A 23,600-nucleotide genomic window follows, 5' to 3' on the forward strand; every position below is an offset into this window, starting at 1 on the left:
GACCAGTGTCTTGCCTCAGTAATGGACTGGATGAGAGCCAACAAACTGAAACTCAATCCATATAAGACTGAAGCACTGTTAGGGGGTGATTCCCCTAGCTCAGATGGGTGGGAAATCGCCTGCTCTTGATGGGATTGCACTTCCTCTGAAGGAGCAGGTTTGTAGCTTGGATCCTTTGCTGTCACTCGAGGCTCAGGTGGCCTCAGTGGCCCGGAGTGCCTTCCATCAGCTTTGGCTGGTGGCCCAGCTACGCTCCTATCTGGACAGTGATAGCCTAACTACTGTGGCCTGTGCTCTGACAACCTCAAGGTTAGATTACTGCAATGCATTATACGTAGTGCTGCCTCTGAAGACAGTTCAGAAACTTCAGCTAGTGCAGAATTCAGCAACCAGGTTGCTCGCCAGAGCATGACGGTTTGAGGATATTACACCGATCCTGGTCCGACTGCCCTGGCTACCAATTAGTTTCCAGGCCCAATTCAAAGTGCTGGTTCTGACCTATAAAGCCTTAAACAGCTCAGGACTGCAATGCCTCAAGGACCTCCTCTTTCCAACATACCCAGACCCTGAGGTCATCTTCTGAGGCCCTCCTTCATGTGCCTCCTTCCTCGAGTGGTTCTGAGAATGGCAACATGAAAACAGGCCTTCTCTGCAGTGGCTCCCCATCTGTGGAATGCTCTCCTCAGGGACGTTCGCCTGGTACCTTCGTTATATACCTTTAGGCACCAGGCAAAAACGTTCCTGTTTAACCAGGCCTTTGGTTGAATTGATTGACATCCTATGCCCTTAAAAAAGGGGGGGACATTGTATTTTATTGTTTTTATTTTGATTCTGCATTTCGTGGCTTCATATTTTGATTTGATTCTGTGAACCACCCTGAGACGTCTGGTTATAGGGCGGCATATAAATTCAATTAATCATCCTCATCCTCATCATCCCCCATATTAAATGCAAAATTGGTAGGTTGAAATTCTGTTCATCTTTTCCCAAATGCCTCCATGGGACATTCCCGTTTTTGCAATACTGCCTTTTCCAAGTTGTTGCTGTGAGACACTTTGTGGACCTGCGAAATGAAAAAGCAGCACAGGAACAAGATTGTGTAATACTAACCCTCATGATTTAGAGTTCTGCAGTTCTTACAGCAGGGCACAATACTTTTAAATGCAATCCATTCTTAGTGGACCAGAGCATCCCAGGCACTCCTGTCTTCCACTGCCTCCCGCAGTTTGGTCAAACTCATGCTGGTAGCTTCGAGAACACTGTCCAGCCATCTCGTCCTCTGTCGTCCCCTTCTCCTTGTGCCCTCCATCTTTCCCAACATCAGGGTCTTTTCCAGGGAGTCTTCTCTTCTCATGAGGTGGCCAAAGTACTGGAGCCTCAGCTTCAGGATCTGTCCTTCCAGTGAGCACTCAGGGCTGATTTCCTTCAGAATGAATCGGTTTGATCTTCTTGCAGTCCATGGGACTCTCAAGAGTCTCCTCCAGCACCATAATTCAAAAGCATCAATTCTTCGGCGATCAGCCTTCTTTATGGTCCAGCTCTCACTTCCATACATCGCTACTGGGAAAACCATAGCTTTAACTATACGCATCTTTGTTGACATGGTAATGTCTCTGCTTTTTGAGATGCTGTCTAGGTTTATCATCGCTTTTCTCTCAAAAAGCACGCGTCTTTTAATTTCGTGACTGCTGTCACCATTTGCCGTGATCATAGAGCCCAAGAAGGTAAAATCTGTCACTGCTTCCATTTCTTCCCCTTCTGTTTGCCAGGAGGTGATGGGACCAGTGGCCATGATTTTAGTTTAGTACCTGCTGATAATTCTCTTTGTAATCAATGTAACTAACTGTGGATGGTGGACTTTTTTTGGAATTAATAATCTATTTTCTGTTCTTTAAATGACATTTAATGAGAGATTTAATTCTAATTTAGTGTAATAGTTCTGTCCTTAGTTTGAAATGACATATACACATGCTATGGCACATACTAATTTGCTTACCTTTATATATATATAAACCTACATCCTTACACTTTTAAATAATTTAACATTGTAGTGCAATATTTTATATCACCAAGTACTTTTCTTTGCAATAATAAAAATTATAGATGTTTAACATGGTCATTATTATATATACCGGAACACTGCCTTTTTCCTTGAGGGGCAGATAAAAAACAAGAATCCCTAAAAACATAGAAAAATACAGTCATTAAAAAAATTAAATATTAATAGAATTAAAACTATATACATGTATTAAACTTGTTTAAAACATACAAATAATTACAATAAAAACAGCATGGCACCAGTCCTTTCATTAGAAAAGCAGTTCGCAAAGGCTGTTGGAACAAGAAGGTGGAAGGACAACCAGGAGGGAGCTGATCTGAGATCCAAAGTCTGGGAGCAGTCACTGAGAAGGCCATGTCCCCACCAAGGGCTCCTAAGGCTGGACAGACCAAAAGAAGATCTCAAAACCTGGGCAAGATCATTGGGGGGGGGGGGGGAATGCAGTCTTTCCCAGTCATAACCAGCACTTAGAATTGCCGGTGGAGCTGTTGCAACAATGGGCTTGTATGCTGCTATAACCATCTGGCTGCAGCTCTGTTTGTGCCAACTGAAGTTTCTGACAATGTGCGAAAGCCACCCACGCTTACCCAGCAGATCAAAACTTTAACTTCTCTCTTTAGACAAAAACCAAAACCACTCAGTATTTACAATACACAACGAACAAAAGCCAGCTTTTCCAAGCAACAAAACAAAATTTAATTATTCCGCTGGCTTTGCAAGCACAAAGCTAAAAATTGCTACCTTCTAAATGAACTACAGTGGTACCTAGGTTCTCAAATGCCTTGGTTCCCAAACACTGAAAACCCAGAAGTGTTCTGGTTTTCAAACGTTTTTTGGAAGCCGAACGTCCGATGCAGCTGTCGGCTATTGTTTCTGGGGCGCCTGCACCAATCAGAAGCCTTGCCTTCCGAACATTTCAGAAGTCAAACGGACTTCTGGAATGGATTAAGTTTGAGAACCAAGGTACCACTGTATTTGGCACTTTTGTTTTTGAGGCTTTTTTGGTTCATTTGTTTTTGTGCTGTGTGGAACCCAGTTCAGCTACTGATTGATTGATTGATTGATTGATTGCGGAAACAGATAAAAGCCCCCCATCCAAACAATGATTATCATCAGTGCAAGTAAGCATTTATCTATTTTTAAATTTTCATAATCTACAATACTGTCTTATTTTATAGTACCGCACATCGATCAAATGGTCTCGTTAGAAAGTAAAATTCATGTTAAATGGGGCTGTTTTCAAAAGTCTGGAATAAATTAAGTCTGTTTTGCAATGCTTTCTAAATGAAAGCACACCTTGGTTTCGGAACAGAATTCCAGAACGGATTAAGTTTGAAAAGATACTGCTAACAATAAAAAAAAGATATTTTATTACAAAAGGTTCAGATCAGAAGGGTACTGTGCCCCGTCGTAACAATTCTGGACGGCACATCTCACGCAGGCGCATGAAGACCCACTCATCACATGACAGAACCTGAAGGATCGCTAAAGCGCCTGCGAGCCTGCGCCACCATTAGGTACCGCAGGCTTTGACGTTATGGTGGCCTCGCTCCTAACCCTCCATTTCTTGCCCCTACACGTCTCCTCCTGACGAAAAAACAAAGGCGATGCTTCTTTCCCTCTCCCTCCGTAGCCTGGATTTCTTCTTTTCCCTCAGCAATACCAGGACCGGGCACGCTCATTAGGCATGTTAATATATTCACCATCCGTTCCCGCCCCCTTTCGCTTTACGGGAAACCGGTTTGCGACCTGTGGGAAAGCGTCGGTGCTTTCCGGCGATTTGTCGCACAGAGCTGCGGTTTCGCGGCCAAAGCAGCCTGAACAGAGTAAAGTAGGCTGGGTGGGCTTAGAATAAAGAGAAATTGGCGAAGCTACATGAGGATGAGGAGATGTCCACAGAGATTAACTGCTAGAGCGGCACGTAGGCTGAGCTTCCGGTTCAACTCGGAAGCCACCATTTTGTTTGTCGTCAGCCATGATATTCCGTGCAGACACCCTCTGTCTCTCTCCCTTGACTTCGGTGTAGTGGAAAGCATGACTACTTGGCACCGGGCGTTAGAGTGACAGGGCAAAGGCCCTTGACGGTTTTGCGTCGGAAATGCTTCTGAGGTTTCCCGACCGCGTGTTCTGTTTCCTATCTCTAGGGTCTCCGCTCGAACTTCCGGTTTGACACGGAAATCCGCCGCTGGCCGAGTTCCGATTCACTGGAGGCCTAGTGAGGCCGCTCTAGGCCGCGGCCTCTCTATGGTGACAGCCCTCTGCCCACCACTTTCCTCTGGGACGCGGTTTAAGACCAGCTCAGGCTGAGTATTAGAGCTCAAATACTCAGAGGTGCCAGTAAGGGCTACAAAGGCCTTCTGAGAAGGCTAAATACGCCCGGGGAAAGCTTGCATTCTCAGCAAGGGTTGCAATAAATGCAGGGAGGCTAGGAACCAGTTTGCTGGGAGGAGGGGTAAAAGTTTTTTTTTGTGGGGGGAGAAGATTGAGGTCCTTCTCCATCACCACCACCCAGAGCCAATGGCGCAGCATCCCTTGCTAGATTCCCTACAGTGGACCATCCCAGAGGGCCAGGGATGCCTCCAGCGCCTCCCATCAGAGCAGGTTCTCTCCCAATTCTTGCAGCTTTTTGCAAGCAGGGGAGCCAGCAGTGATGCCAAGGCAGGCATGATCAGAGACCTCCTGGCCATCTTTGAGGCCGTGGACTGCCAGTGGCTCTTTGGGAGCTGCCACCCAAATGCCGCCCCCACCCTGCTTCGTGACGTGGTGGTCGCGCTGAGCCTCTATGCGGCGCCACCCCAGCAGGAGCCAGAGGGAGGAGGGCTCCCCAGCGGCGACCCCTCCTATGCCGCGGTAGCCAGCCGAGCAGCAGACGTCAGCCTAGGCTTCATCAGCATCGTGGCCAAAGTGGAATCGGCTAAAGGCCTCGAGAGACTTGGTACTGCGGTGGTTGGTCCCATCTTGCGCCAAGTGGCAGGGCCCTTGTATCTTTTTGCCGTGACACACGTTGCAGAGAGGTTGTGGACCACACCAAAAACTCGGCGCATGGCTCAAGAGCTGCTGGATGGTCTCCTTCGGGCTTCAGACTGCCGGTCGGTACCTGAGTTCCTGAGAGGCGCACGGGAAGACGAAACAGGGTGGTTGGCGGTGGTGGTGCAGTGCCTGAAACCAGAGTTGACCAAGTAAGTGAACTGAAAGCCCAGTGATGGTTGTCAGAGGCTAATTGTATTTGTGGGGCCTTTTATAGGGACAAAACGGTTCATATGGACCACCCACCAGTGACAATGTTGCAAGGCTTTCAGGATTGTTTGGAAGTCCGAAATTGAATGTAACTTCTGTGAGGTATTGTGGGTGTGGTGTTTTAGGCAGAAGGACGGCTGTGGCTTGTGAGAACTGTGGAATGTTCTTCAGTTATTTCATCCCACTGGGGACTTGAATATGGGAATTCTGTGGAAGGGCCATAGGGTAGAGCAGCTGCTTTGCATGCACAAGATCCCAAGTTCAATCCCTGACTTCTCCAGGTAGGGCTGGGAGAGAACCCTGCCTGAAATTCTGGAGAGTTGCTGTCAGTCAGTGTTGCTAACATCAGCATAGACAATATTGAGCAGAAGGACCAATGGTATAAGGCAGCTATGTTTCCTTGCAGCTAGTTCTCTAGCCTTGATCATCGCTTGCTGCAAGTGAAGAGTCTGGTGCTGCTCTTGCAAGGAACCTAGGAAGCAAGTGTATACCATCACTTGCTTGTGCCTAAACCTTTTAACAGGAGATGCCAAAAATTGAACCTGGGACCTTCTGTTTGCAAGGCTTTTCCTCATTCCATTCACCATAATAAGGGGCTGCTTCTCTGAAAACCAAGCCTGTTACCACTAAAGTCACTTTGTGGCGGCTGGTATTGCAGGCTTCCCACTCTTGGCTTGAATAAGGTGGGTAAATTGCCTTTTTGGCTGCCCCACTGTGGCTGACATATGGGGGGGGGCATTTCTGAACTGCCTCCAGTTATGAGAGAAATATTTAAATGTGCCCAACAGAACTCTGGCTTGAAACAAGCATCTTCCAAAGCCTTGGCCGCCACCCCCAAGTCCCTGTTACCTTCACCACCTTTTGAATTAGTGCTATGTGACTGAAATTAGCACACATCTGTGAATTGGAGGCACCATACCTCAGTGAGAGAGTACAGGCACTGCATGCAGAAATGCCGTATTGAATCCCAGGCTCCTTGTTAAAAGGGCTGTGTCACAGGTGACAGGGAAAGCCCCCTCTTGGCCTGAGAGGTCTAGTTAAGAGTAGATAATCCCTGGGCTAGCGGGGCAGAAAGACAGATCTGGTATAAGTTTATGTTGTTAACACACCACCAGCAGTCCATCTATAATTTGATCCTAGGCTCCATTTCACCTCCCAAGATGTGCAATGATTCCCTTTTCCTCTGCTCCAGAGATACATGGCAGCGCAGCCCAGCAACAAAACATGTCTTCTCCTTCACGCTCCAACACGTCACAAGGCCCTGGCTTGGCCCTCACTTGGAGAAAGTCCTGCCGCCCTCGCTGCTGCTGTCGGATGACTACCGAGAGGAAAATAAAATCTTGGGAGTGCAGTGCCTACACCATATCATTCGGAATGTGGTAAGGACAGACGTACATAGGCATTTGGGGGACCATGAACTGGGTCATCAGAGTCCTCTGGTCTCCAGCCAAAAGTTGGGGATGGCTTTATGACTTTGTCTGACTTCAGAGTAAGGAATCATCCTCAGAGCCATAGGAGAGAGTGTTAGCAGGGGCTGAATCCTCACACCCACCCACCTCCATTTTACTAACTATTTTGCCCACAACTGAAACAGCATTCATGAGAATTGGTAGCCATTAGATCATTGCTGTTGACATAGGTACCCTTGGATCAAAGACTGTTACTTGGCCTAGTGTCCAGTTGCATCCTCACTACCTTTGTAGTTGGAGTTGTGAGGGAAGGAAAGGTGGATTTGGGTGATGCTGCTGTATTAGGTTTTTAATAAGAGCAGACACCATTCAGACATAAGAAGACACCTAGTGGATCATGCCAAAGGCTCATCTAGTCCATCATTCTGTTCTCACATGGAGGACCTGAGTGCATCTTCTGGACAACCCGAGAAGTTTCCAAATACAGCATGGTTTTATTTACTGTTGCTTATTTCAAGCATCTCATTGTCTAAACTGCAGCGCCATTAACTGTTATTTTGTCATTTGCTGTCCTGTTGGGTGGGATTTGTAAAGGTCCCATCAAAGCTTGTGTCATGCCACCGCCCCTGTTAACAGTAAGGGTGAACCTTGTCCCTGGTACAGAATTCCTTTTGCATAATGCTGGTCAGATGATAACAATCATTTCCTTTCCTTGCAGCCAGCAGCTGACCTCTGCCAGTATAACCGGGCACAGGTTGTATACCATGCCCTTTTCAACCACCTTTATAGCAAGGAAGCCCAGCTCCTGCAGGTAATATAAAGACTGGTGTTTCCTCTTTAACTCTACTGAATTTATTCAGGTGGTGGACTAAATACAAGATTACAGATCCTTTTACACTCTACAGTAGGGGGTGGCAACCTTTTTGATCCTGAGAGTCACATCCAGCAATGGGTGGGCTATTGCAGGGCGACACACCACTCAGTGTGGGTGGTGATGGGCAGGGCCTAGGCTGACACACTCATGCACACACACATATTCCTATGTAGTTGTGCTTCCCCAGGTTCCTAAAGAGCTGTTTATAATAATATAATAATAATTTATTATTTGTACCCCGCCCATCTGGCTGGGTTTCCCCAGCCACTCTGGGCGGCTTCCAACAAAGATGAAAAATACACTAAAATGTCACATATTAAAAACTTCCCTGAACAGGGCTGCCTTCAGATGTCTTCTGAATGTCAGGTAGTTGTTTATCGCTTTGACATCTGATGGGAGGGCATTCCACAGGGCGGGCGCCACTACCGAGAAGGCCCTCTGCCTGGTTCCCTGTAACTTGGCCTCTCGCAGTGAGGGAACCGCCAGAAGGCCCTCGGAGCTGGACCTCAGTGTCCGGGGAGAACGATGGAGGTAGAGACGCTCCTTCAGATATACTGGACCGAGGCCGTTTAGGGCTTTAAAGGTCAGCACCAACACTTTGAATTGTGCTCGGAAACGTACTGGGAGCCAATGTAGGTCTTTCAAGACCGGTGTTATATGGTCTCGGAGGCCGCTCCCAGTCACCAGTCTAGCTGCCGCATTCTGGATTAGTTGTAGTTTCCGGGTCACCTTCAAAGGTAGCCCCACGTAGAGCGAATTGCAGTAGTCCAAGCGGGAGATAACCAGAGCATGTACCACTCTGGCGAGACAGTCTGCAGGCAGATAGGGTCTCAGCCTACGTACCAGATGGAGCTGGTAAACAGCTGCCCTGCATACAGATTTGACCTGTGCCTCCATGGACAGCTGTGAGTCCAAAATGACTCCCAGGCTGCGCACCTGGTCCTTCAGGGGCACAGTTACCCCATTCAGGACCAGGGAATCCTCCACACCTGCCCGCCTCCTGTCCCCCAAAAACAGTACTTCTGTCTTGTCAGGATTCAACCTCAATCTGTTAGCCGCCATCCATCCTCCAACCGCCTCCAGACACTCACACACGACCTTCACTGCCTTCACTGGTTCTGTTTGGCAGGCTGGGGGAAGCAAATTTTACATTGGTAGCATGGCATGTGTGGATGACTTTCTGATTTGCTACCCTGTGCTTCCTTTAGCCCTTCCAAACAGCAAGGGGAGATATTAAGGGTTAAAGCCAATGTAGCACTAAGTAACAGCCCACATGTGCTCTATAACATCTGTTTCTCCCTGGTGCTTTCTAAGCATTACGTTTTGAAGGGGCAGCAGTTTTCAGGTCGTAAGTGGAATTTCTACTGGTTCAAATCTGAACGTGCTTAAAAGAACCAGCCATAGCAATTTTCTCATGTGCTGCTGGCTCAGTAGGGGCTGCTTATTTGTTCTCTACTGCTGCCTTGTTAACAAGCAGGCTGGGAATATGTATCCTTGCTAAACCAAGACCTGTGTTTAGACCACCATTTTGGCATTTGGGGAATGCACAACAGAAGCTGAGGTTCGAGTAGCAAAACAAGGGGCTGCCTGATGGCATGTCAAGCCATTGGTCCGCCAAGCTCAGTGTGTGGGCTCTGCAGTGACCTGCAGTTCAACATAAACATCAAGGTTAGAAGCAACTGATAGCCTTATCCTCTATGAATTTGTCTAATCTTTTTTTGAAACCCATCACTGCCTCTTGTGGGAAGAAATTTCGTAGTTTAAGCACTGTGTGAAGAAGTACTTTAGTTTGCCTGTCCTCAATCTTCCAGAATTCAGCTTCAGATGTTACTTGCTTTTTCTCCAAACCCATCCCGTTACTCTTCGCAGGTTGTGTTGCTGTGCTTGCTGGACTTGCTTCCCATCCTGGAGAAGGCCCTGCAGCGGCTGCCCCACAACCCCCAGCTTGTCTCACCTTCCGATGAGGTGCTCCAGCTGGTCCTGACCCACATGGAATCGGAGCACCGGCTCCCCTTACGGAGGGTGTACGCCAGGAACCTGCCTGCCTTTGTGGAGAGGTGAGTGTTTTAATGGCGAACCCTGTAAGCAGATAAGCCTCCCTCTTTGTGCAGAGGTTTATAATCCTTGATTTGTCTTTTGAGAGGCTCGGCATTCAGATAGCCCGTCATCTGAAGAGGTTGCAGCGGGTGATTGTGGGATACCTGGAGGTCTCCGATGGTCCCGACGAAACGGCTAGATTGGCAACATTAGAAACCTTGAAACACACCATACAACATGCCTGGCCCAGGTACTTTGATAAGCCCTAAGCACTGGGCAGTAGCTGTGTACTTGTAGAGGTGCATTTTTCTCTTCACTTGATCTTGCTTTAAAAAACCAACCAAAAAACCTGTCGCCACTGTTACGGTCAAGAAGCATCCTTCTCAGAGGTGGGTTGGCAGCATGGAAACTAGTCCCACTGCTTTGGAGGTGCTGCTTCTGACCCCAGTGTGAAGCCGAAAACTTGAGTGTAAGCAGTAAACACTTCTGCCTGCCTAAATACACATATCTAGCTAGTAGGAAATGAGAACTTCTGGTTCCTGAACCTGCCACATGCTTTTGAAATGGATATGGGGACCTAATACCAGTGAGCCTTAGCTGAAATTCATCAGGCTTTTATGGTGTTTGGACTGTCCTGGTTGTACAAGAGCTTTGACTCAACAGGCTCAGTTCAAGGCAATCAGACGGGTTCACCTCTTGTCCAAGGTCACAAGGCAGGACTAGCAAACTTGCTATCGCTTTCAACAGGAGTCTGGACCTTCTCTTCTGAGAGCAGGGTCATCATAAGGCTCCTTCACTTCCTCATCCCATTTTTCTTTCCCTTTCCCAAATGCACTAGATACAGTGGTTTAGAGGAGCAGAGTTCTGGCAGCAGTATCTTTCCCCTTCCCCTGCAGCTCCGTCGCCTGTCAAAAGTCTGCTCCAGAAAGTTCCCATTGTTCCCTACTCTGGGAGGAACCATAGCTGGATAACCTGTTTTGCATGCAAAAGGACATAGGTTCAATCATGCGTTAAAAGGGACCAGGTGATTGGAAAGATCTGCTAAAGATCCTGAAGAATATCCCTCCAGATATTGTTGGGACAGCCAGCGTGGCCAGTTGTCAGGGTTGATGGAAGTTGGGGGTCCACATCTTGCTCTGCTGAAAGGTTGTTACTTGTACCAGCTACACTGAAGTTGTAGTGCCACCTCCTCCTGGGATGCAGCTGGCTCCAGAAGTAGCTTTCAAGTCAGGCTGACATGAGTTTGCCATCTCCTTGCTGTAGAATGTCCTGCCGCCTCGCTGTCCTTCTCAAGGCTTTGCTGAGAATGATGTTGGATGTGGCTACAGACAGGAGCTTAACCCCAGAACCAGTGAAAGCAGAGTTATTCCAGAAAGCCACTGAGTGCCTTATCTTACTGGATCACGCTTCTCACGGACAGGTGAAGGTAAGCAAGACCAAGGGAGAGCCCAAGGTTCAGCAGGCCTGTGATTTAGGGAAAAGCAGGCCCTCTGCTTCTTAACAAGAGACAACTGCGGAGTCTCTGGGTGTGTTGCATATGTCTGGCAGTCACCACTGATCAGCAGCTGATCAGCACGCATGTGCCCATAAGAAACAAATTAAGTGCAGTCCTTTTTCTCAAATGGACATGCTAATTAATACTCTTGTCATACTCCCAATTGATGAGTCCACTCTGCCTTGATTTTAATACTAAAAGTAGCTCCGTCAAGGAAGTACACCTTGCAGTGCGCAGACAACAGCCTCAGCACCTGGCTCATAGGTGCTTTGCATTCGGAACATCCTAAAATCACTCTCTGACATCTCCAGGTAGGACTGGGAAAGCCGCCTGAAATGCTGGAGAGCAACTGCCCACCTGCCTGGACAATACAGAGCAATGGTCTGACTTAGAATAAGGGAGATTCTTGTGTCAGAAATAGAGCAGATAAGAGGCTGTTGCTGCCCACTTCTAACACGATTAAATTTGATTTCTTCCCATTCCTAATATTCAGGTCCTACTACAAGGAGTCCGACGCAGCTGTCAAGATGAGACCCTCAAGGAATGCCTAAGAAAAGTAGAGGAGGAGCCTGTAAAAAGTATAATCACTCCCTGAGCTCAAGTGGGGAGGCTTATATTCACTGTGTTCAGAGTTGGAAGGAAGAACATTCCTAGCTTTTAAGACTCATGCTATACATAAACTGTCTAATGTTGGAGAAAGCAGGGCATTAAGTAAAAAAAGGCAATGACAGGTTTGTTCTGATTCATATTTATATGCCACTTTTATACCTCCCAATCCACCCCCCCCCCAAAAAAAATCCCTTCAATGCAGCTCACAAATTAATAGACATATACAAATATTTAACAATCTTAGTTGGGTAGCCTTAAAAATAGATGACGTTTTAAATTGTCAATATGCAAAAATATACGCTGCGGCATCTGGGAATGGCAGCTCACTAGGTCTTCAAGCAGCTGGAACTTTTCCTGTATGATCTTGCATCCCGGTGAGTCAGCCTTTGCGGAGAAACATCCCACCAGCTAGTTCATTCAGTCCATTTTTCAGATCTGCCCCCACACACTGGGAGGAATCACGTTGCTTTCGATTTAGACAGCGGTTCTGTCTCCTGCTCATACTCTATTTCAACATAAGCTCGTTTTTTCCTGACTGCTGGCCCCTTCAAGGGAGTTTTGCCTTTAGACTTGGGCCGCTGGCCTTTCTCTTCCTCCTCGCTGGATGTAGCCGCCTCCTCCTCCTCCTCACTGCTCGTTGCCAGTTTATCCATATCCTTGGCAGAGAAAACAGGCGCGTTAGCACACTCCCTTAGCAAGTATTTGGAGGTTATCGGTTTTAAGAGAAAATGCGAGTAAAACGGACCAGGGAGAAGAGTCGGTGGAAGAAGATTGGAAGAAATTTAAAGACTACTTACAGAAATATTGTAAAATTAATGAATGTTAGAATGATGACGGATTGAAGTTAAGCGGTTTCTAGCGGTAATGGTATAAAAAAATATGGAAAAATTGGTTTTTAATATGTAAAAATTTAATGTTATAATTTATCAAGATTAAAGATTAGGATTAAAAAGGAGGGAAAGGAATTGCTGGATTAACATACTGAATTGGAATACAAAAGAGGGAGGTATGAGGAGGTCCGGGAAACAAGTAAATGTAAAAGAAGTGAAGAAAAGATGGAATTGTTTTTAACTGTTTTTTCTTTTTTGTATTTTGTATTTTTCTTTATTATTGTTAATTTTCTTACTAATGTGATTTTTCTTCTTTTGAAATTTTAATAAATATTATTCCAAAAAAAAAAGAAAATGCGAGTAAAACGAAACATGATAGAAGTATATATAATTAGGCCTGGTGTTGAAGTTGTGTGAAACCGCTTGGTGTCTTCTCAGCATCGCTGCCCTCCCTGACCGCTTAAGTCAATGTATTACATACAACTTTTATTTGTTTTATTATCTATGCATTTCATTTATAGCCCACCTTCTCCAAGGAGCTCAAGGTGCCACACATAGTTCTCCCCTTCTGCAATCCACACAACCCTGTGAGGAAGGGGAGGCCAACCAGTGAGCTTCACAGCCAAGTGGAGATTTGAACCCGGGTCTCCCAGCTCCTAGTCTGACACTCTACCCACGAGAAACCCACTGGCATTTTTGTTCTGCCTGATGTGTAGTTATTGTCATCATACTTTTTGATTCCCAGCCCTGCTTTGAGGGAGGTGTGTGCATTGTGTGTAGCAAGTACGTAAGTTAAGTAGAGCAGAAAATATTGGGAGGAACCAGCAGAGGGTTACAGGATAGGTTCTACTGAAATAAATGCTGGTCAGGAGCAGTGCAGCACTCTGCTGGGGCTTAAAGCCAAAGACCCAGTTTCTCTCTACAGTGGTACCTCGGGTCAAGTACTTAATTCGTTCCGGAGGTCCGTTCTTAACCTGAAACTGTTCTTAACCTGAAGCACCACTTTAGCTAATGAGGCCTCCTGCTGCCGCTGCGCCACTGGCACGCGATTTCTGTTCTCATCCTGAGGTAAAGTTCTTAACCCGAGGTACTATTTCTGGGTTAGCGGAGTCTGTAACCTGAAGAGTATGTAACCTGAAGCGTATGTAACCCGAGGTATCACTGTATTATGCTCAGGGAGGATTCCTTGATAGGAATGGAATAATCTCATCACACGCCTTCTCCTCTCCCACCTCCAGATTCCAGCATGATTTTACATCACCATCAGTGTGCACAGCACTTAAATTTGACACAAAGGAAGGGGAGGCAGGCCAGAGAAAATAGCAAAAAGTACGTTTCAGCGTTCCATTAGAACAAATGAAATGTAAGAGGCTCTAAATTATCATAAACAGTTTTTGACAGGCTGCACTTACCTCAAAGTCACTGAGGTCACTCTCATCTACTTCCACAAATTCTCTCTTGTTTGAGTCCTACAAGCAGAACATAGCAGAATACGAGTTGGAAGGGGCCTTACTCTAGGTCAAATACCCCCACCCCCATGCAGGATTTTGCGATGCAGGATGCAATTACAGCATTCCTGACAGATCAAGGGGAAGGAGTGTTCCTTCTCACGTGGCTACACTTTTATTTTTTCCTAATTTCAGTCTACATGATAAGATCCTTCATCCAGTTCCAAGTCCTTGATCAATGAAATCCAAAGTTTTTGGAACCCCAGTTCTTGGAAGGAGACAAAGCACAAATTGATACATGGTGCGTAACAGCCAAGTGAACAGCTGTAGTTTCTTTGGCAATGGCAGTCTATATCTGAGGTTTCTTGGCAAGCGATGAGGCTCTGGCTATGATTGTGATGTCCCATATGCAGGGCCTTGGGCTAGTCTCCTAAGTACATGAACATTTAACGCACGGGCAAATAATATTTAGCCAACCCATCCATGACATTATTTCTGGAGGAGGAAAGCTTAGGGAAGGGAACAGAGAACTGTGCGAAAGTTGTAATAAGTGCTGTTTGGCAAGAATGCAAGCCATTTGGCAGAAATAACTTGCAGACCCAATTCTCTCCTTAGTATAAATGTGCAACGCATAGAGAGTTGCACAGTTCCTGCCCTCCAGCCCTGGAGAGTTGCACTGGGAAAAGAGTTTCAAAAGCATTACTTCTTCCTCCTCGTCCTTCTTCTCTGTATCCGAGTCACTCTCACTCTCCACTTCCTGTTGTTCTAGAGCTTTGTCGAAGGCATGGATGGGGAAGTTGTAGATATCGCCGTACTGAAGAGGGAGCACATTAAGGAGGAAGGATGATTAGATAAGATGATCCACAAAAAAGCCACAGATTTAAAGACACAGACAACTTTGCATACGATAGCCTACCAAAATAGGAATGAATACTCTGCAGTGTTAGCCAACACATTCCATAACTTTGGGGCTTCCGCCAAGGATGATCTTAACCCAACCAAGGGTAAGGAACCGCCATCCCACAAGTGAATTCTGGCCCGCAAGGCTACTTCCCCCAAGCTGCTCCCACCAGCCCATCAGTTGAAGCCAGTGGATGATGTCAACAAGTGGCCGGATTCACTCCTGCTTGGGTGGTTCCACCCCACCCACGTTTCAGCCATTTTCCAGCTGCAATTAGTCTAGATGCAGTTTTAATGTAATTTTAAGACATGGGACTTAACAGTCGTACAGTTAAGGTGGTAACATGCATAGGTAAAAGTAAAGGTACCCCTGCCCGTACGGGCCAGTCTTGCCAGACTCTAGGGTTGTGTGCTCATCTCACTCTATAGGCCAGGAGCCAGCACTGTCCGCAGACACTTCCGGGTCACGTGGCCAGCGTGACAAGCTGCATCTGGCGAGCCAGCGCAGCACACGGAACGCCGTTTACCTTCCCGCTGGTAAGCGGTCCCTATTTATCTACTTGCACTTTGACGTGCTTTCGAACTGCTAGGTTGGCAGGCGCTGGGACCGAACGACGGGAGCGCACCCCGCCGCGGGGATTCGAACCGCCGACCATACGATCGGCAAGTCCTAGGCGCCGAGGTTTTACCCACAGCGCCACCCGCATCCCACAGGTAACATGCATACTTATTTGGAAATCCGATAAGTCAGCTGCGCTGCATTGGGGGGGGGGCTCTCTGCTCATTCTGGCCCTGGGCTCTCCCCCCCCCCCACAAAAAAATCCTGCCCTGAGCTGCAGAGCTCAAAGAAAATGATCTGAGGGCTGAACACTGTAAAATTGGGCTCAGCTATACAGGGCTCTAAGGTAGTAATAAGAATAAGAATAAGAATAAGAATAAGAATAAGAATAAGAATAAGAATAAGAATAATTTATTATTTATACCCCGCCCATCTGGCTGGGCTTCCCCAGCCACTCTGGGCAGCTTCTAACAAAATATTAAAATACAGTAAAGCATCAAACATTAAAAGCTTCCCTAAACAGGGCTGCCTTCAGATGTCTTCTAAAAGTCTGGTAGTTGTTGTTCTCTTTGACATCTGGTGGGAGGGCGTTCCACAGGGTGGGTGCCACCACCGAAAAGGCCCTCTGCCTGTAGGCTATCTGCTGAGCATCATGCAGAATCAGGCCATTCAGTGGGCCCTGGGATCCTCTTCTGTCCCTCCAGCAACAACTCTCAACAGCCAAAGTTGTCATCCAAAACATGGGGGGGGGGGCGGGGGGCAACCAGGCTAGCAAAGGCTGGTCCAGGTGCCACAGGTCAGTTACAGCTAACAGCAAGGCGATCCTAGGTAGGTATCTGGGTACTGCTTCATTTCTTTCACTGCCTTCTGGGAAGCAACCTGGTTAATTGACCCCTGCACAAACAGCATGCACTGCATCACAGCATCTTACCGTCTCCTGCTTGAGTCTCTCCAGCAATTCTTTCTCTATTGCGTTGTCCAGCTGAGCAGCAATCAGAGCTTTTTCCTGGCCAACAAAAACAAAGGGATGAGTTGATTTGGAGGAAGGAAACAGTGGATTTATCATGAAGATTTTTCACGATGGATGGAGGTGAGTGGGGGAAAGAGGAGAGGAGGGTGCCTTTTGGAAATAGGTTAGTTCCTCCCATCGTCACCAGGAAGCAGGACTCTGCAGGGGTTTCCCCCCGTCCTATTCCACCTGGGATTGCAGATGAGCAGTTAGGAATGCCTTGCTTTAAAAATGCCCATTGGTACAACATCCACCTTCCATGCAGAAGGTCCCACGTCCAATTTCTGGCATCTCCAGGTAGGACTGGGAACGTCCCCTGCCTAAAGCCCCGTGAGAGCTGCTACCAGTCCGTGTAGATAATACTGAGCTAGGCAGACCAATGGCCTGACTCTGTATTTGGCAGCTTCTTAAGTTTCCATGTAAGGCAACAAGATCTGGGAGAAGCAGCTGGTGAGCAAAGCTCTACTGGGGGCATTGTGGGAAGTTGAAATGGTAACTCCGAAACACAGCTGCCTGGGGCTGATTGGAATATTAGGGGAGGCAGAAACAGCAGGCCTTATAGGAGCTGCGTGCTTCCTCTGGACTGAGAGATTAACTGACAAACAGTAAGGAACCACAGCAACAGACAGGTACGTTACCTCTCGTCTCTTCTCGCGCCTTTCGATCTTTTTACTTAACGGAACAAGCTTCCTCCTACAAAGGCGAAAATGAAGTTAGTGAAGTGGTTTTGCAAAAGCAACTGTCAACAAGCAACTAGGAAAAAAGACTCCAATTTCTAGGGCTTTTTAAATGTTCTTCTAGCCGAGTTTCTATTACAGTGCTTTTGAACAACCCCCGAGCATTCTGGGGACACCTGACTCTCCCAATAATCCCTTTCAACTTCTTCTTTTTTTAATAGCAACTCCTTCATTTCAGGGAAGTTGCCTCTTTTCTGAAGTCAAATGCGACTGTTGTGGACTTTTGCGTCTGGCAAACTGCCCAATGACAGATATGCTGGATTTGATATCACTTTGGCCACTGTTCCCGGCGGGTTGGCACGAGTCTGCCTGGGACAACAAAACTCAGGAAAAGGCCCCATGCCAAGCCCCATGACTTACTGCCTCTTGAGAGTCAGCTTGCGGATTCGGATCAAGTACTGGGTGATCTTGGTGAAGCGCTGCTTGCACTTGTGCCGGATGAAGCGGGGCCAATAGATCAGGTTCTCATCAATCTCCTCCAGCGCTTTCTCATAGTTCTTGCTCAGCCGAACCTGCAAAAAATTAGGAAGGGGAGAAGTCTGTGGTGGGTCCTCATTTGCCATTGTTTTTCCATTGTTTTTCTCGTTCACAGATCCTTTCGGAGCTCTGTGAAGTCCTCTCGGGTTTTTGCCACCCTAAATTAGGGAAAGTCCTCCGCTGAACTGCCTGGAGAGCTACGTCCAGTCAGAGTAGACAGTGCTGAGCATGATGGACAAATAGTCTGACTTGGTATAAGGCAGCTTCCTATATTCTCAGAGGCCCATCAGTGCAAAGTAGAGAGAAACAGACTTTGCCATGAAAAAACTTGAGTTTCCATTCTGGCTTAAGAGGTCCTTTCTTGACTAGGGCCACGCAGATTAGAGACTGGTTCTTATTTAAATTGCTTGCTTAAGTTCTGCAGAAAGACTGTAATAGTTATGAAGGTGACAGTTAATCCACTAGTCCCAAGAACCATCAGACTAAAGGCCCAGCTAGTAAAGAATCCCTTTTTCACAGGGGCCAATCAGATGCCTTTGTGTCTTCCATGTCAGCTTTTAAAAACCTGCTGTAAACTTTTTCCATCAGGCTTATGCAGGCATTTAATGATATACCTTTCCACAAGTGTTTCCTGATTTTAACTTCTTTATATGGTTTTTATTCTGTGGTTTTATGTAGTTGCTGTGAACCACTTTGATTTTTAAAAAATGACTTTGTGATATATAAATATTTGTATAAATAAACAAATAATTCAACAAGCAAGGCCTGAGTGAAACTCCCAGTTGTGATGATCAGGAAGCAGCGCCCTTGAAGGTACAGGCTGAACATCGATGTTGTAGCTAGTAGACACCAGTAGCCTTATTCTCCATTAAAACTCAACTTGATCCTCTTTCAAAGTCATTAAATTCACAGCTATTTCTAAGAAATGAGGGCTATCTGTACGATCAAACTCAGAATGTGTGGGTAACAGCAGCAGAGAGGAATCGCAGCCTCTCCTACAAGCCGTAACACATCCATTGTTTAAAGTCTGATCACTCTTTGAACGGAAAAACCCTGCACCATCACAAACCCAAGACATAAAAGTTAAAAACAAACAGATCAGACCCACACCACCCTAGGAGGACTGGAAGGAGGACTTACCCTTTCCCACAGCCGATTGGGGAACGCAGCACGTTCAATGGTCTTCATGTATAGGTAACACTGCCCTAAAAGGGAACAAAAGCCGCTTATGCATAGTCACCACAAGGTCTGATGCAGCCTTGGTTTACGGGGTGCAGGATGCGGGCCACAATACAAACAGCTCACACCATGCAAGGTCAACGCTCAGAAGTTACTGGAGCACCAGGCTTCTAGCTGAAGAGCAGGTGCTCCTAAATCTACGAAGAGCTCCAGAGCAGGCACGAGATGGTCTGATGCAAGGCTTTGGATAAACGGGGACCAGGCAAGCATGGAAACAGTACTGTCATTGCAAACCCCTCATCTGTGATTTTAAGCTAGAGCTCTTTCATCTTTTCTTTTAACCCTCCGATATTGTGTGTCACATCAGATGCATTAAGATTTGTCTCAGATAATTCCTAAGGTAAAGGTACCCCTGCCCGTACGGGCCAGTCGTGTCCGACTCTAGGGTTGCGTGCTCATCTCGCTCTAGAGGCCGTGAGCCGGCGCTGTCCGAAGACACTTCTGGGTCACGTGGCCAGCGTGACAAAGCTGCTCTGGCGAGCCAGCACCAGCTCAGCACACGGAAACGCCGTTTACCTTCCCGCTATAAAGCGGTACCTATTTATTTACTTGCACTTAAGAGTGCTTTCGAACTGCTAGGTGGGCAGGAGCTGGGACCGAACGACGGGAGCTCACCCTGCCACGGGGATTCGAACCGCCGACCATACGATCAGCAAGTCCTAGGCACTGAGGTTTTACCCACAGCGCCACCCGCATCCCTCAGATAATTCCTACCAGTGCATAATATTCACAGCATTTTAACCTTTGGGCAGTGCTTACAACTCTTGATGGCTTCTGCAAATTGTTTGAAAGGCACTTCCACAAATTTAAGCCAAGCCTTCCCTCTAGGGGCCTTGAGAGGTCAAAGACCTATGAGACCATTAGAATCACAGAGTAAAGGGCTCTCAGGATCATCTAGTCCAACCCCTGCAATATGCCGCTCCTTCCGGGGGATCAAACCTGCAATCACAGCATTATCAGCACCACACTCTAGCCAACTGAGCTATCCATGAAAGATGAGAACCAGGTACAACATTGAGGAAAACAAAGCAAAGAGCCTCACCTTTCTCTTCCTTAATGGTAGCATACTGGCTGTTTGCCAAGGGGCAGGAGGAGCGGTTGCACAGGCCTGTTATATTAAATTCATTCCGGCAAAAGCTCTGTGTTTTCGTCCTACAAGGAAGAGACTTGGAATGAAACATTCGTTTCCATACCTTGTATTACATAGAACATTAATTCTAATCCAGACTACGGAATGTCCCTACAGAACTGGAAGAATTAAGCTGATGGGCACAGGGTGGTTTAAAGCCAGATGTCTTAGGGACAGCCTTTCCCAACCTGACGCCCCCCAGATATGTTTTGTACTTCTAACTCTCACCAGCCCCAGCAAGCATAGCATCTGGAAGGCTGCCTGACGATATGTTCTGATAAACATTCAAACCACAGGCAAAAAAATATTTTGGATACTCCCTTTGTATTCCTTTAATTCCCAATACAATGCAAGCTGGCACATGCCATTTATTATTTATTTATAAATAAATATATACATATTTATATACCACAATGCCACAAAAAATATCAGAACGGTTTGCAACAAGAATATCTATATACAATCGAACCGACATTAAAAAAATAAAACAAATCAGAGGCCATCTATTAACAGAAAGATGTCTTCTCAATTGCCAGCACAGAATAATTTTCAGCAGACAGTTAAACGCAAGGAAGCTGCTGAATCTTCCACCGGACCAAGCCAATGAAACTAAAGGCTCTTTTTCTTGTGGCTGACAGATGTGCCTCAACAGCCGGGGGAATGGCCAATGGTGCTTCGGCAGAGGACCGCAGTGACTGAACCAGGATATAAGGTCTCAGGCCTTCCCTAAGGTACCCTGGACCTAAGTTGTTCAGGGCTTTGAAAAACTAATGCAAGGACCGTGAACCTGGCTCAGTAGCAGATGGGCAGCCAGTACAGATGTTTTAACAATGGCATTGTTGGCAGGGCGTCCTCAGCAGCAACCTGGCCATGCCCCAAGGAGGCTAAAGGGGGGCATGGCAAAGGCAAGCAAAGGGCTGGTTTGAACATCCAGCAACTGATGTGGTGCAGTCCTCTTAAATCAGGGTAGGGAGCCTGCAGCCCTCCAGATGTTGCTGGACAAAACTCCTATCCTCCTTGACCACTGGCCAGGAGGCCACCAGATAACATAGCCCTCTTCAGATGGCGTGGGCTCCAACTCCTATAAGCCCCAGCCAGCAGGCCCAATTATCGGGAATGATAGAAGCTGTAGCCCACAACTTCTGGAAACTACCATATGATCTAAATCTACATTTTTTTAAGTGTGCCTACATATTCAGAGGGGATGCGGGTGGCACTGTGGGTTAAACCACAGAGCCTAGGACTTGCCGATCAGAAGGTTGGCGATTCAAATCCCCGCGACGGGGTGAGCTCCCGTTGCTCGGTCCCTGCTCCTGCCAACCTAGCAGTTCGAAAGCACGTCAAAGTGCAAGTAGATAAATAGGTACTGCTCCAGCAGGAAGGTAAACGGCGTTTCCATGTGCTGCTCTGGTTTGCCAGAAGCGGCTTAGTCATGCTGGCCACATGACCCGGAAGCTGTACGCCGGCTCCCTTGGCCAATAAAGTGAGATGAGCACCGCAACCCCAGAGTTGGCCACGACTGGACCTAATGGTCAGGGGTCCCTTTACCTTTTACATATTCAGATGTTATGCGTGCTTGCTCAGGAAAGATACAAATTAGGCAGGGGGAAGCTCAATTTAAATCACTATTTACTTTGGTTCTTTTTCCTGAGATCCAAATCTACCCACACCAGGCAGTACTAGAATAGCCAGCACATCCTGTAGCCCTTAAATTCAACAAGAGGTAGAGGAAAGGGAGCAGAATACTTACTTGATCTTAAATGAGCAGAACTGTCTATTGCCAAGAGTGTCCCAGACAACCTGACAAAGAGAGAAAGCTTTGTTAGTAATTCTCCCAATGCTATCCTGCTCCGAAACATCAACACTCTTTGTCTGATATGCTGTAGCTGCAACCTAAATTGAAGATCCTGCGTTTGAGCACTGGTTTTGGACTGCTAGACGGCCTCCAAAGTCCCTTCCAAAATGTCTATAATTTTGGACAGATGGCAAACACCTTGCTCTAATTTCACCTCTTTTGGCATTTTATCAAATTACTACCGATTCCTCAGACTGATCAGAAGTCTGTGGGAAGCTTGAAAGCTGGACATGGGCCCTGGTCTTATTAAAGGGATCACAACAGGAGGGTTGGGAAAGGCACAGTTAGCTGAAATAGATGGATGATCTTAGCTGCCTTGCAGCAACTCTTGAGTGTCTCAAACAGAGGTCCTTCCCAGCAGCGATTGAGCTTTCAATGCACAGATGGGGACGTGGGGGCCTCCAGAGGTTGGTGTGCTACAACTCCCACCATTCCTGACACTGGCCATGCTAGCTGGAGTGGAGGGAATGTGGGAATGCCAACCACATCTTTGGGGGGCCACAGGTTCCCCAGCCCTGCTTGTGATGTGATGCATGTGAGCACACCCAGTACGGGAAAGTACATACGTCTGTGACAGGGGTCATTCAGTCGGACTCTGGTTCAGTCCTGACATCTACAGCAAAGGTCTCAGAGCCACCATCCGTCAGCTAAGATCAGGCGCTGTTTCTCAAACTTGGGACCACAGCTCCTATCATCCCAGACCAGAGGTTCTGCTAGCTAGGGAAGATCGGAGTTGTAGTTCCAACCACATCCGGAGAGAAACACGGCGAGCTTCCCACTTGACGTAAGGGAGCTTTCTATACTGTCACCGACTCACTCACTCACAAACAAACAGACAGACATGCTTCTGGAATCAGTAATAATAATAACAACAACAACAACAATAAAAAAAATTATTATTTAGATCAGGGAGGCTAACACCAATAAAATCACAGTAAAAACATTATAGGGGGAAAAGAGGGGGGGAACCAATTTAAAATACAGGTTAAAATGCAATTTAAAATGCAGCCTCATTTGAAAGTAGCTGATAAATCAAGACCATAAGGGGAGGGAAACATAAGGGTCAGACCGATGAAGTAATGGTGCTCTGTGCATGCTCAAGGGTCACCTTTCCACGTGCAAAGTTCTACACGGGAAGGGATCCGGCGTGGTGTGGTCTGAGACGACGGCCGGGGAGGCACAGAATCACAGAACTGGGGGTGGGGTGGAAATTGGGTGGCTGCTTTTAATTTTGATGATGTATTTTGTGGTTTTGTATTTCGGTTTTATTCTGTGAACCGCCCAAAGACCTCCGGGTATAGGGCGGTATATAAATTCAATCAATCAATCAATCGAACAGAACTGTGTGGAGTTGGACCTAAGGGTCATCCAGTCCAACCCCCGCCATGCGGATCCCCGTTCCACACGGGTCTTCCCCCTCAAAGACTGAGGAGGCTCCTTAGTCCCTCCCTGCCCGCTTTGCCCCCCGACTCACGTCGTCCGCGTGCATCTTGCGGCCACGAGGGAGACGCGACTCTGCGACCCGGCGGAGTCCAGGCGGAGCTCAGGGGAGGAGCCGCGCGCGGAGACCTCGCGAGAGCTGGGCGGTGGGCGCTGCCCGGAGGAGGAGGAGGCTGCAGCTGCGCATGCTCGGCCGTAGACTCTTAACCTCGGATCCATGCGCGGAGTCTCCTTACGGGTTCAGTATAACTTTTGCT

General features: G+C 47.2%; 2 protein-coding genes across 2 annotated transcripts; one reads left to right on the plus strand and one right to left on the minus strand.

Moving 5' to 3' along the window:
- Positions 1-3,844: 3,844 nt before the first annotated feature.
- Positions 3,845-12,169, plus strand: TTI2 (TELO2 interacting protein 2). The gene is made up of 7 exons (XM_080982474.1): positions 3,845-5,238; positions 6,489-6,675; positions 7,424-7,516; positions 9,449-9,636; positions 9,723-9,866; positions 10,880-11,042; positions 11,605-12,169. Exons 1-7 carry the CDS (start codon positions 4,577-4,579, stop codon positions 11,704-11,706), a joined length of 1,539 nt encoding a protein of 512 aa, XP_080838600.1. The 5' UTR covers positions 3,845-4,576; the 3' UTR covers positions 11,707-12,169.
- On the minus strand, positions 11,688-23,480 carry MAK16 (MAK16 homolog). The gene is made up of 10 exons (XM_080982612.1): positions 23,378-23,480; positions 21,799-21,848; positions 19,962-20,071; positions 18,821-18,885; positions 17,564-17,715; positions 17,105-17,159; positions 16,389-16,463; positions 14,702-14,812; positions 13,963-14,019; positions 11,688-12,376 (listed from the first exon to the last, which is right to left on the minus strand). Exons 1-10 carry the CDS (start codon positions 23,390-23,392, stop codon positions 12,179-12,181), a joined length of 888 nt encoding a protein of 295 aa, XP_080838738.1. The 5' UTR covers positions 23,393-23,480; the 3' UTR covers positions 11,688-12,178.
- Between the last annotated feature and the right edge of the window lie 120 nt (positions 23,481-23,600).

Source organism: Podarcis pityusensis (assembly GCF_964106645.2).
Source record: "Podarcis pityusensis genome assembly, chromosome: 15".
Classification (NCBI taxonomy): Eukaryota; Metazoa; Chordata; class Lepidosauria; order Squamata; family Lacertidae; genus Podarcis; species Podarcis pityusensis.